We start from the raw sequence: 13,709 nt of genomic DNA on the forward strand, positions 1-13,709 counted from the left end.
GTTATTGAATGACAAAGATTCATCAAAATATTTGTCCTCAACTTATTCATTTCATGGCCTTTACGTTTTTCATATAAGCTGCATGCACTGCTTTGCTGGTTTAGAACTGATATTGACCCTTTTCTCGGCGATCCCGTGGGCGCTGGCATATTTGATCACGTGGTGACGCGTCCATTGCTTGCCTCAACTGCCTCCGTTGCCTCCTTGTTTACAATGGAAGTGTATGACGCCGGCGCGGCTTAGAAAACCTCTGTTTTCGGAGATATCGTAGACGGTGACTAGGTGGACGACACGAAGCTTTGATCACAGCTTCAGAGAACATGCAAAAGCGCTTTCGGAGCTGATTAAGCTATGTCCAAACGGCTCAAGCAGTGTATATGGTGCTTCTTCTAAAAGCGGGGCTAAATATGCATTCCAAGCATTCCGATTATGAATTCAGTCAGGATTAGTGTGTTTTGCTCTTTGTTCTTTATTCGGCAAATATTTTGAAGCAGTGGCTTGTCAGTTTCTGACTCAGTGAAGTTCCTCGGTGCCGCGACTATCTGATTATTTTCTGCCTAATCACTCGCTGGTGTGCTCAGTTCCGAATCCGATAGATTTGTTCTTGCTGCGCACAAGGCTTGAAACGTAGCTGTTTTGTACATTGTAATACCTTGTAGCAAATATATATATTACAGCTAGTAACTTGCTTACTCTTGTGGACCGTCACGAAACATTCAGCTTCGACCATTGGTGCGCCATAGGTGTAGTCCGTCATTTATTGCGTGTATACAGTGCGCATATATTCAACTGTGCGTCCATTCGCTTATTCTTGATACGTCGGCGATAGAATGGGCGTAAGTTTTCCTGCCATTTGGACAGATGTGTATAGATAACGTGCGTGAAACTTACTATGACAGGAAGCGGCGCTACTCCGTTTGCCATTGTTTAACGAGTGGTACTCACTCTTGCCGACGTTCTGGGGATGAAGCCCTTTCTTTGAAGGTTAGCGATACAAGGCTGGCGGATGAGCAAATTTATGTATCCTCTAGGAAATCCGTACATCATGAAGTGCCGGTAACACGTTCGGACAGTTGCAGCAGCGGTCCGCGAACTTCGCCACACAGATTCATTCTATTGCTTAACATGCCAGTCACTATTTTTGCAGCCAACTACTGCACACGTTTTCAATCCAGATTATTCAATCTAGCAAGATTGGAGCACAGTGTGATAGCGAAAACTCAGTTGCATTTCCGAGAGCTGATAGCACAGAAGCAAGGTAGAAGCGGTAATGGTTTCGTATTCGTGCGCGGTCGCTGAGGAGAGGTATGGCGCGCCGCCGTGAGTTAATGGACAGTGCATAGCTGTCCCGTATGTTAATCCCGTATGTTAATGGACAGTGCATAGCTTTCAATAATTCGTTTGCAGCATTTAATATACAATGGAATTGGCAATGCAGTTATTATTCATGCATTTGATCCCTCGACAAATTCTATAAGGAGGAGGCCGCGCCGCAACCTGAGCCCCCCCCCCGAACAAAATTTCTGGCTACGCCACTGGGCGCGAGCGATCGTGCGCGTTCTTTTCGCGACGGCCGAGCGCGACCTCATCAACCAGGAAAGGTGGCACGCAATACTGCTGTGTTGTTGATTGCCACAAGAGCCTCGAAAGGTCGAAAGCCGCCCGTGAAGTCCTACAGAATTCCGGGGAGGTGGTACGAGAAGGACAGACGACAAGCGTGGATAACTGCAGTGCGCCGAGTCAAGTAAGTGAGGTACTTTCGCATTCGCGTGCAATATCACGGCCGCTCGATAAAAACGCAGTAGTATTGTGCCTGTATTTAGCGCATGGCCGTTTGTTTAGACATGTCGGGTAGTTGAATCGTACAGTGACATCCGCCGCGTTAGCTTAGCGGTAAATGCATACGTGTAGCGCCGCTAAGCTCGACGACGCGAGCTCGATTCCCGGCCACGGTGGCCGCATTTCGATGGGGGCGAAATGCAATAATAGAGCTCTTACCATGTACTTTGATTTTTGTGCACGTTAAAGAACCCCTGGTGGTAAAATTTATTCCCGAGACCCTCCATTACAGTGTGCCTCATAATGATTCGTGCTTTTGGCAATGTAAAACCCGCGAATTTAATTGATTGTAGTGTTCGTTCACTCGCGATCTGCAAAGAGGAGTTCAAGATAACTATATCCTTTTTCCAAACGCTGCAACTTAAATTCGTAGGTGTGCAGGCAAAAAAAGGGGCTGCACGTTACTTGTCTTTTGTGTGGTTGCAATCCGTATTTAATGCAAGCTGCGGTCATCGCATGCGCCAGTAAGCGGCAGATCGCAAAGCAGCTGCCCGAGACGCGCGAGTTATGTTTGTTGCTTGGCCATGCTTTCTAGGTTCGCAATATCCAAGCATGTTTTAAAGTAATCGCCACCTTGCACATTCTTCCTGCTTCAGTCTTCGTGCCAAGAATCTTTGTTTCGTGTAGTAACCGGCCATCGGTGTGAGCTTACTTTAGCTGCGGCGGGGCCATTCGCCCGACGAGAAACTAGATTTGCTTTGATGAGGCATGTATCGCTAATTCTTGCGCTCGTGCTGCTGGTCCTAAGGTAATCGCTGGTTACCGTGATCTGGGTTCATTTCGCGGAGCAGTTTGTACGAGTGATTTCTCGTGACCCGTGAAAAGATACCTTGTTCAATAATGCAACGAGTTGCCATGACTCTAACATCTGCATTAAATAAGGCATGATATACATTAAATATTTATACAGCATGATATAAGGCATTATGCACATATGTAGTACTTACATTGTTAATTAATTTTATTGGCTTATTGGTGCCTAATTCATGTGTTCTTTCTGTTCCGACAGTGCTGATGTCACTCCCTGGGAGCCAAATTGAGAGCAGCCGTGTGTGCGCGCCCAGCGACCAACGAAACCAACCGCAATCGTCACCGTCTCTGCACATCTCTGCAAGCATGCATGAGCGCTTTGTGACTGCATCATAGAGAAATAAAAGTGACTAAATTACTGAACTCGGTGTGTACCTCTAACTCGATGTCGTATACAATCTTGTTGGACACCTCCGACACGCACTTGGCTTTCACTGTCACATCACCGCCCACAATTTGTTCAACACCACACACGTGTGAAAGCAGACGCTCCCCTTTCTTGAGGTTGCCGCCACGGAAAAAGCTTTGGCGTCGGCAACCGTCTTGAAACCGCACTGCAGTCTTTGCATCGCTGTTCAGCAAGCAGGCGATCTGCCGCCGTCGAAAACGGAGCACCATGAGCACGAGCAGCGAAGGAAAGCGCGGGCGAAACAATGTAAACAAAGCGGAGACTTGAAGCTAAACATTTCGACAGAATTACCTGTCTGGTTGGGAAAATTGATTAAGACTTAGAGATTGACTCCAACCAAATAAGGAAATTTACTAGCCCGACGTTTCGGAACCAATTCGGCTCCTTCTTCAGGGGGTATTCTTCGGAGGTGGCGGTGTGCCGCTTTTAAAAGGTCCCCCCCCCCCCCCCCTTCCTCTCCTTTGTTACGACGGACCTTTTAAAAGCGGCACACCGCCACCTCCGAAGAATACCCCCTGAAGAAGGAGCCGAATTGGTTCCGAAACGTCGGGCTAGTAAATTTCCTTATTTGGTTGGAGTCAATCTCTAAGTCCTAAAGCGGAGACTGCACCACGGAGCGACCGCGCTGCTTGAAATTTCCACATTGGGGGCGCTGTCAGGAGGCGCAGCAGCGCCTTCAGGCGATCGTTTTCTCGTCTATTGTAATGTGCTTTATTGCGCAATAAAGCACACAGAAGAGAGTGAGGATCATGGCTCTGTTGAAACGAGGGCGTTTGAGATAAAGGTGACTTCGCGCTCCGCCTGCGAGCTCCACGCACCGCGCGTACGGCAGCAATACTTGGCTGAGATGTTCACAGCAGCGTATGCTACCCGCGGGCTATGTTATTTCACCAATCCCGAGGTGTGGTTCAGGGCCCCTTTAAAGGTTGTGCTGAAAACATTAGTAACGACAAAGATCGATAATGCCGCCTACAGGCCTCTCTATGTATTTGATCACTGGTTGTCGCTCTTTTTCAGGTTGGCCGACTGATCTTGCAGGCTTCTGGCCAGTCCAACCTCAAGAAGGTTTCACTAGAGTTGGGTGGAAAAAGCCCCCTCATCATCTTCTCTGACGCAGATTGTGAGTGTCTTGCCGAGGCCTACATTATTAAAGTCCTTGCCAACCCACCCTGCTTTGGCATGGTAGCTGGCGGGATTGAACAATATTTCGGAGGATATATCGGTGGATATATATACAAAGGTTATATGTGCGCTGAATGGAATTACCAGCGTATGGGCTTACGAAAAGTGCAAATATGCGCAGTTCGCTTCTGTGTAAAAAAATAAAAATCCTATATACATGGATCCTGAAGATATAATGTAGGCTCGCAGGTATCTTTAAAGTAGACAGACCTTTAATGGAACATGCGTCAGGTGAATGCGTCAGACCACCACCACGTTGCTCATGTTCGCAAGTAAAAAAGGCCAGCGTCGCCACATTTTCATCGTGCAGTTTACCACACGCTGATCTTCTCCGACACACATTACTGCTAATCTGGCTGGCAAGAGAATTTTGGAGGTTCACGTAAAAATAAAAAAATAAAATGTCACAGTTTCGCCCTAAGGGTGAAGCATTGAATGCGATAACAACACAGCAATGTCATACGAAGTAAGGTGAGCGGCTTTGGTAGCAATATGAATTGTAGTAAACATGAGCTGATTAAGTAAGCAGGTGTGCTGCGGCGTAAGTAGACCGACATGAAGAGAGACTCGATGACCACGAGAAGACGCGTGTGAAACGGTGGTGTTGATGAGAAGCGCTCCCCGTGGGCAGCGCGTGCGAAGGGACACACCTGTAGTGATGCACTGCCGATCCGGGCAGCATTGCATGTGTAGCGTGCGTTGGAAAATGTGGCCCGACTATTACTAACTGATTGAACAAGCGTGGTGTGAGCGCGCACAAACAAACATGAATAGATCACACTGAATGACTGCAGACAACGACTGTCAAAACGCTGGCAGCAAGCGCATACGCCGCAGCGGCGAAGGTACACTCGCCACAAAATATTGCGGGGGGCGCGAGCGCGTGGCGAAGCGCTCCTCCTCTCCTTCTAGCGGCGCACCCCTGGTGTCGAGACCGACGCTTGAGCGCATGCGCGTCCTTCCATGACTGCAAGCGTGCATGTTGCCGCGCTTGTCCCTTGCGCGCCGGCAATATCTGAGTGTAGCCGCGAGGTGCACCTTTTGCGATTGGCTCTGTGGTGACTTCGACAGCCCGCACCGCTGCGGCCGCTTTTTGTCGGAACACGAGCGCAGATATATCTCGCCCGGTCGCAAACGCAACAATTCATTTTTTTTTTCTACGCTGCGCCTTTACGTGGCCAATCTTCGTTCTTTTTTTTTTTTCTTTAAGAACGGGACGTTCTCCCGCAGAACAGCGTGACAAAGTAATGAACCTAGTATACGGGCTGGACAAAGACTGCGCTGGCTTCTCGCCCATACGTATGCCTTTAGATGACAGGCGACGAAAAAAAAATATGGTGATCCCTGTCGTGTTTCGACAAAAATCGGTCGCAGCGGCGCGGGCTGTCGAAGTCGTCACAGCGCACCTCGCGGCTGCACTCGGATATCGCCGGCGCGCAAGATACAAGCGCGGAAACATGCACACTTGCAGTCACGGAAGGACGCGCAAGCGCGCAAGCGTCGGTCTCGACACCAGGGGTGCGCCGCTAGAAGGAGAGGAGGAGTGCTTCGCCACGCGCTCGCGCCCCCCGCAATATTTTGTGGCCGAGTGTACGTGCGGTCTATCGCTTCAACGGAAACTGAGCGGCGAATGCACGGCGCATAAAGGTCAGAGCCGTGTGGAGAGAAGAGACGGTGCCGGCGAGCGACGGAGCGCGGTTGTTAGCAGAGTATAAGTGCGCCTCCCCCCCCCCCCCCGCGCTCTCCGGCGCTGGCTTCCCGCTTCCTTGCGTGCGCGTGGGTGATTGAGTGCGTTCGCTCTCCGTGATAGCGCGCGTCCCCGCACGCTTCCGCCGTGATAGCGCGCGTCCCCGCACGCTTCCGCTCGGGCATACGGCGCGCGGCGAAGATTTTATCTATAGGGAACCTCACGGCGACGGCGACGGCAGAAATCCGGTTGAAGTGTCCATATAATTGCTATCGCAATAAAGCTACTTGCGCTCTACAGTGTCTGTGGAACGCATGGTTAGATTGGCGCTTCTATGGTTAGACTGGGCGACGCTGTGCTACGACACCAAATGCTTATCTTGCAACCCAGCGCAAGGAGAACTGGCAACGCAATCTCCCACGCGAAAGCAAAAAAAGTTGCAGTGGATTAGCTCGGCTATGCCAGGATATACGTAGCGTTAGCAAAGATTCAGCTGATTATTCTTAGCTTCCCTGGTTGTCTAGATTGTCAAGGATTAGCTTGATTGTCATGCTTACTGCTGCTCCATTGACACACACGCGGTATACGTATTATGTGGCATATGTATATAGCCTTCTTCTGTTCATTCCTCCTACGCTCAACCGCTAATTGCCAGGCAACTACTTCGGGATCCGATGAGTCAAGCTTCTCCGTTCTTCTGCGCTGTTGAGCAGCATTTACGCTCTCCTTCTCCATGGCTATACCACACTGGCAAACGCCAGTCAGAAGCGCAGCGGCTCCAGCGCAGTGTCAGACGGCGACTGCACAGCGAGCGCGCGCCGGCGCCAGTGCGTCTACCACGGCTACGACGTCACTCCTCTGGAATGCGCAGACCGGCGGCGGCGGAGTGCGCGAGAGGTGCCGGCTCCGGTGGCTCCGGTGCGCAAGCCGTGTGACATCACTGATCCTTGCGCATGCGCAGCACGGCTCTTGATGTGCCGCGCGAAACGGGCTTGGCTAGGCCAGTGTAGCTAACGCTACAAAAAAAAAAAAAAAAGCGGGGAGGCAGCGCGGGAGGGACGGGGGGAGCAGCTTCTACTCTGCGAACAAATATGCTTGCACTAGCTGTGGTGGCCGTCGCCCGCACCGTCTCTTTATCTCCACCACGGCCGGGCTCGACTGGCGCGCGCACTCGCTTCTTAAGAAGCGAGCGAGCGCGCGCGCCAGTCGAGCCCGGCCGTGTCTCCACACGGCTCTGACCTTTATGCGCTGTCCATTCGCCGCTCAATTTCCGTTGACGCGATAGACCGCACGATTCTTCGCCCGCTGCAGCGGCCGCGCCAGTGTTTTGACAGTCGTTGTCTACGGTCATTCAGTGTGATCTATTTATGTTTGCTTGTGCGCGATGACACCACGCTTGTCAATTCAGTTACAAAGCGAATGTGTCCAAGTTTATGCGGCCGATAAAACTACTCTACTATCCCTACACCGAATAGCTCTCTACCAATTTGCTATCGCAATTGATGCTTCGCCTTTTTTTTTCACATCCACTCCCTACGCGTGTGCATGAGGCTGGCAGACCATCTTAGAGTACTTAGCAAAGACTGCTTGCTCTTAAAACTGGGTGTTTGACTAGGCAAAAAAAAAGAAAGAAAAGAATTACTGTAGCTTGCACTAGTGGCGCAAGGCTAAAGAAACAGCGGAGCTGATCGGCACCTAGCGCTACCAAGTCATTTTCCAAAATTGATTGATTATCGATCACCTATTGATTGGCTATCGATTGGCTATCGCAAGGTATTGGCCACATATTTGGGCTAGGCTAAGCACCACCAAGTCATCCCCAGCATTTTCCGGAATTTCTTCATTATTGATCGATTATCAATTAGATATTAATTGGCTATCGATTGGCTATCACAAGGTATTGGCCACGTATTTGGGCTTGGCTTAAACACCTTCGCTAGTTCGCAGGGGTATGTGCCATTGCGCTTGGACCCTTTCTGCACTACCGCCAGGATGGGCCCACATTTTCTGTTCGCTCTGCGTTCTGTCGGAGGGATAACTGCGAGGCTACCTAGAAATAACTGGTGCGTTATTTCATCTCATCCATTCGTTAGACTTGCCGACTTTGCTTTATCCCTATACTGTTTCAACACTACGTAACGGGAGCTGCTCTAGCATGCGCCAACACAGCGCCCTCGATCAATACCCTTAGCAAGCAAGTCGAGTAGGCTAGTCGATATGAATCCACAGCTGGGTGTAACGCAAATAAGTAAAGAAAGAGTGAAGAAAGACAGGAGAAAATTCACCGACGATTACAATACTCCCTAATTCGAAATTTGAGAGCAGCCGTGTTTTCATTTCACGATTGGCTGGCGTGTGTCTCCCATCACGCCATCCTCGTCACACAGTCGTCGTGCCATCACCGTGACGCTGTTGTTTTACCATCATTTAGGAAACGTGATTCTATAGTCATCATTCCATAAGCGTCATTCTATCGTGATTTTGCCGTCAGACAGTCATGCAGGCTTTGTCTTATCGTGACATCGTCGTCATCCCATTGTCCTTATGCCGTCGTCGTCATCATCTAAGAATCATCTCATTGTTGTCATGGCGCTTTTGTTATTCCGTCGACGTCATTTCTTCGTCGCCATTACATCGTCGTCACTCCGAGGTCGTCGTTATGCCTTCATGTTCATGGGTGGTGACATAGGCAACCGAGTGCCATATAAAAGAAGGCCATTAGCGGAGGCAGTGTATTTCACATATAGTGCAGGCGATGGCGGTCTATGAATTATTAATGCGATTAGCGTTCTTCACTCACTTTCTGGGGCAACTATATATCTGTCTATCTAACCATTTTCTCACAAGCCTGAGTCTCTGCATAGAGTCCATGGTCGAATTGGTCGGTTCTGAGGAAACGCCGACCCACCAGCTTGGGCCACTAGGGACGCACTTGTGGTCGTAGTTGTTTCGTCGGCACGCCTTCTACGCATACCCAGTGGCCCTCTAATAGCTTGCTCGTGGTCGCGTGATGCCGTCGTGGTCGTTGCATCGTTGCTTCTGCCGTGGTCGTAGCAGGGTTTGACGAGCGTTCCGCTTCAACTGCTCAGACGGTGTTGCCATGCGCGGGTGCGCTAATGTTTGTGGCACCCTCAAAAGCTTTAAAGCGCCGTGTAGGGCATCTAATTCCATCGCACAGGCAACGCTGCGCTGCCCGCAAAAAGCGGTGCCAGTGAAACTGCATGACTTTCATATTGTTAGCACTAATATTAAGGCGAAAGCCTTAGATGGCTCATGGGTCGAAAAATTGAACGTCCGGCGTTATGACACCAAAATTCAATGGCACCAAAATTGGTGGTGCCACCGTTGATGGTCGAACCCGCGACATTTGGTGTTAATTAAGGCAAAATTAATTAAAGCCCTCGAACCCATGACCTGTGGTGTTAATTTGGGCGAAGTTAAGGTACAGTTAATTAAGGCACTCGACCCACGACCTTTGGTGGGAGTCGAACCCTCGACCTTTGGTGTTCATTAAGGCAAAGTTAATTAAGGTACTCAAACTGACGACCTTTGGTGGGAAAAAGCAATAGGAAGTAACAACGCATTCGAATGAGAATGTCAAGCAATTCAATTAATCTGTCGTGAGCGCGCAGGCCTTCGCATTCATCCTCTTTAGAGTATGCTAAAGTGACTGTCAACGTTTGTTTGTACTTTTTAATTATGCGAGAAAATTTAACATAAAAGGCATGCTATGTGAAGGAAATGTTTCATAACTTTTGTTCGGGCGCAGCAATACTAAAAATTTTGAGGAATAACTTACTCAAGTACCCAGGACCTGGTTGGAGGAACTTTGGCGGTTGAATGGCATAGAGAGTACTTTGCATGTAGGCATAGATGAACATAAGATGTGTAGAACATCACGGCAAGGGCCACGCCGACGGAAAAAATTCGCCTGGGGAGTCCACATCGCAATAATTGTAACCATTCGATTTGAGGACCGAATAAAATAGGACAACATTCGATGCACTATTCGAAAGTTCAGAATATTCCCACACCCCTAGAGGCTATCATCCCGCTGAGCCCCCGACGTGCTGCTTTTTTTTTTTTTCTCGCGCGTTTGCTCACTTTCTTCACTATTCTTTCTTTCTTTCTTTTCCCCTTCCCCAGTATAGCAAAGCAGAAGCCTCTTTTGGGGTAACCTCCTTGGCTTTCCCGTCTAATTTCTGTCTTTCTCTCTCTGTACTAAACTTGCTATATATTTTAAAAATGCCACTGATCTTACGCAGTGTAGCCGTCAATGTAATGCAATAATACTGGAAGGACGACGTTCGCACTTTAAAGGTCACATGTTTCATCATCAACGCCGTTATCACGCCATCTTATTCGTCATGCAGTGGTCGTCGTCATCCTTATGTTTCTCTTGTCGTCATAATCATACTTCATAGCCATCACCACGGTCATTGCCTGGTGTGCCTTTTGAGAACTGGGGAAGATGCGAGACAGGGTACACTCGCAAAGTGTAGGGAGCTAGGAGAATAATTGCCACATTACATTTACGCTGTCCATCTTGATGCACTCCGCGCAAAGAGACAGCTGATTACACGTTAATTTCTTTGCGGGAATCTATTTGGCTCAGTGGACCTGGCCGCCAACCTGGCGCACGAGGCCGTGTTCTGGAACCAGGGCGAGATCTGCTGCGCCGCCACGCGGGCTTACGTGCACGCCGATGTGTACGACCAGTTTGTGGCCAAGGCCGTGGAGCTTGCCAAGAAGAGGGTGGTCGGGGACCCATTTGACGAACGGTGCACACAGGGCGCTCAGGTATGTCCTTGACGCAGCTCACTAGAGGCGCCGTTTACCGGACTACAGCCAGCATGCAATGGTTGAGAAAGTAGGGGCTGCTGTCAGTATGCTTAAAAGAGCCCTTGTACAACCGGACGAGCACTTCCTGTGCGCAGATCGACGAAGCCCAGCTGGATCGTATCCTTGGCTATATCGAGCTAGGACAAAACGAGGGCGCCAAGCTGCGCTGTGGCGGCCGCCGGCTCGGCACGCGCGGATTCTTTGTTCAGCCGACCGTTTTCTCAGACGTTGAGGACGACATGACCATCGCCAGGTAGGTTGGCGCAGCTTCTCAATGGGCCTGCAATTATCGACAGACACTGCGCGGGTAAGGTGTCGAAACGATGAACAGCGCTTCCTTTTTACCGCGCTGCCTGAATTATTTTTAAATGCGAAGCTTTCCTTGCGAACACTATTCTGGCAGTAGCTGATGTCTTGCCGAATATATTTGTAGATATATATACAAAGATTGTATGAAGGTCTACGTATGTCCAACTGTCTTCTGTGTAATAAAAAATAGCTTCCTATGTACAACCTGCACCTGTAATGTCGGCTCACAAGCATCTCTAAAGCACACCGATCTGTTAATGGAATGGCGCAATATTTTAATGAATTTACTTTCTTTGATTTATATAGTCACTCAGTATGTGGCACTGACCAATCCTCTAGGATTGACATGTATGATTCCTGCATAAAACATAAAGATATAACGTCAGCTCACAGATACCTCTAAAGCACAGTGATATTTATAGAATGGTAATTTACATTTGAGGAATGTTTTCATTTACTTTACTTTCTTTCATTTAGCCATTCGGTATGTGCCACCAGGGGCGTGCCGGTTCTTTGCCTAATCTCCACGATAGGTATCTCCCACTGTGACACAAGAGGCACATAATCCCTGAAGGTTGCTTGAAGTGTGTCCCACTTTTCTGGGCCTACACCTGTCATCACCAAATTGTACGACATTGCGGTTAGCTGTAAAGTACTTAAGTCCTTTACTCGAGCTTAGCTTCGCATAGATTCCAAAATGTGTGCGCGCGCGCGTGTGTGTGTGTATGTATGTGTGTGTGAGAGAGAGAGAGAGATATGGCTCGCGAACTGAACTGGGCCTGGATGCTTGTGGAAATGCCTTGTATCAGGTATCATTGTATAAAAAAATCTTGCGCGTAGTTCAAACCCTGCTCAAATCCTGCTAATTCAAATCTAGCGCTAATGCAGCTCCACTACCGTGAAACCTGGGGAAGTGGGAAGCAGTGATGCACCGGTGTTTCCCTTAAGTTAACTCACCGTTGGCTTGAACTGCACAAGCGCAGGGTTTGAGCAGGATTGGAGCTACATTAAGCGCTGGATTCAAATTATGCGCTTGTGTAGTTCAAATCCTGTGCCAATGCAGCTCCACTAACGTGGAACCTGGGGAAGTGCGAAGCAGTGATGCGCCGGTGCTTCCCTTAAGGTATTCTTGTGCTATTCTTGCACAAGTGGGGGGTGGTGGTGCCTTCTCTTGCGCTGCGCTGGTACCAGACTGGCGTTTCGGAAGCGATTTTCATGAGTTTCTGCTAATTCCCGCATATTCAATACGGGTATGCGCCTCACGTGATTTTATTATAATTAATTGTGACGTAACTGACGACCATGTGATATTGACCATTGATGTCATGACCTATCAGTCATGTTAGCCATACATTCGTACCCTTCCATGCCTATTTTGGAATATACCAAGTGAACGAGACGCGAGTTTTCGGCAGATTTTGTTTTTGTGCGTGACCACGACGACATGACATCACATTAGACGCCGACAGCCCGGGCCCCTAAAGTGCGTCGCACTTAAAAAATTGATGATCTGTATATCTTCGCATCGCTGAGCATAGATCCTACAGAAAGATGGCTCGCATAGGACCGCGTCTGAAAACTATTCTTCGGTGCTTGCCCGACGTGGAAGCGTGCAGCCAGGTTCGTTTAACTATGCCTCTGCAGGGAAGAAATATTCGGACCTGTCCAGAGTATCTTCAAGTTCAACACCATCGACGAGGTCATCGAGAGGGCGAATGCCACTAACTACGGACTAGCGGCAGGAGTCGTCACAAAGGACCTCAACACGGCCACCATTGTTGCGCATGCTCTTGAAGCGGGCATTGTCTGGTATGTTAGTTTTGCACTGCAAAATTTTTCGTGGTTTCAGTTGGGCCCATCTGATGGAATTTCTATTAGTTTCCCAAAACGGCGCCAGAGCGCCTTTACTATAATTTTGTTACGCTCGCAGCGCCATGCCACACAACTTTCCTGCCTTTTACAGTCCTCATGTGCCTTGTTTTCCCATTACGAAGTAGCATCCTCGTGATCTTCAAAATTAGTAATATATTATTATTATTATTATTATTATTATTATTATTATTATTATTATTATTATTATTATTATTATTATTATTATTATTATTATTATTATTATTATTATACGATAAATAAATGATTGATTATTATTATTATTATTATTATTATTATTATTATTATTATTATTATTATTATTATTATTATAAATGATTGATTGATTGATTTATTATTAAAACTAAAAACTGCAGTTGTTTTACCACTACATAAGTCAGGGAAGAAAGATAAGATCGAAAACTATCGGCCAATTTCTATCTTACCGGTCATTGCTCAGGTCTTAGAAAAATTTCTTTTCCACAATATGTCTTCTTTTCTTAACAATTTTTCTATCCTGACTGATCGCCAGTTTGGTTTTGTTTCTGGTCGCGGTACTGTTGCACTGCTTGAAGAATTTGCAGACGACCTGTTCTCGGCATTCGATCAGAATCTTTTCACGTGTGCTCTCTTCTTAGACGTAGCGAAAGCGTTTGACACCCTGAACCACCAAATCTTGTTAAGTAAACTGTATTTTGGGGGATTTCGTGGACCCTTTTAAATATTCTCAAAAATTACTTGAGCAACCGATTTCAAGTGCTC

At 48.1% G+C, this 13,709-nt stretch overlaps 1 protein-coding gene across 2 annotated transcripts in view; it reads left to right on the forward strand.

Moving 5' to 3' along the window:
* Positions 1-13,709, forward strand: part of LOC119464424 (aldehyde dehydrogenase, mitochondrial-like) — a 126,656-nt gene that overhangs the window by 55,383 nt on the left and 57,564 nt on the right. For both annotated transcript variants that reach the window (XM_049656425.1, XM_049656426.1), the window contains exons 7-10: positions 4,076-4,178; positions 10,543-10,727; positions 10,865-11,022; positions 12,723-12,887. In XM_049656425.1, the coding sequence (XP_049512382.1) occupies positions 4,076-4,178; positions 10,543-10,727; positions 10,865-11,022; positions 12,723-12,887 (611 nt within the window). The remainder of the gene's footprint in view (positions 1-4,075; positions 4,179-10,542; positions 10,728-10,864; positions 11,023-12,722; positions 12,888-13,709) is intronic.

This window comes from Dermacentor silvarum, chromosome 9 (assembly GCF_013339745.2).
Source record: "Dermacentor silvarum isolate Dsil-2018 chromosome 9, BIME_Dsil_1.4, whole genome shotgun sequence".
Classification (NCBI taxonomy): Eukaryota; Metazoa; Arthropoda; class Arachnida; order Ixodida; family Ixodidae; genus Dermacentor; species Dermacentor silvarum.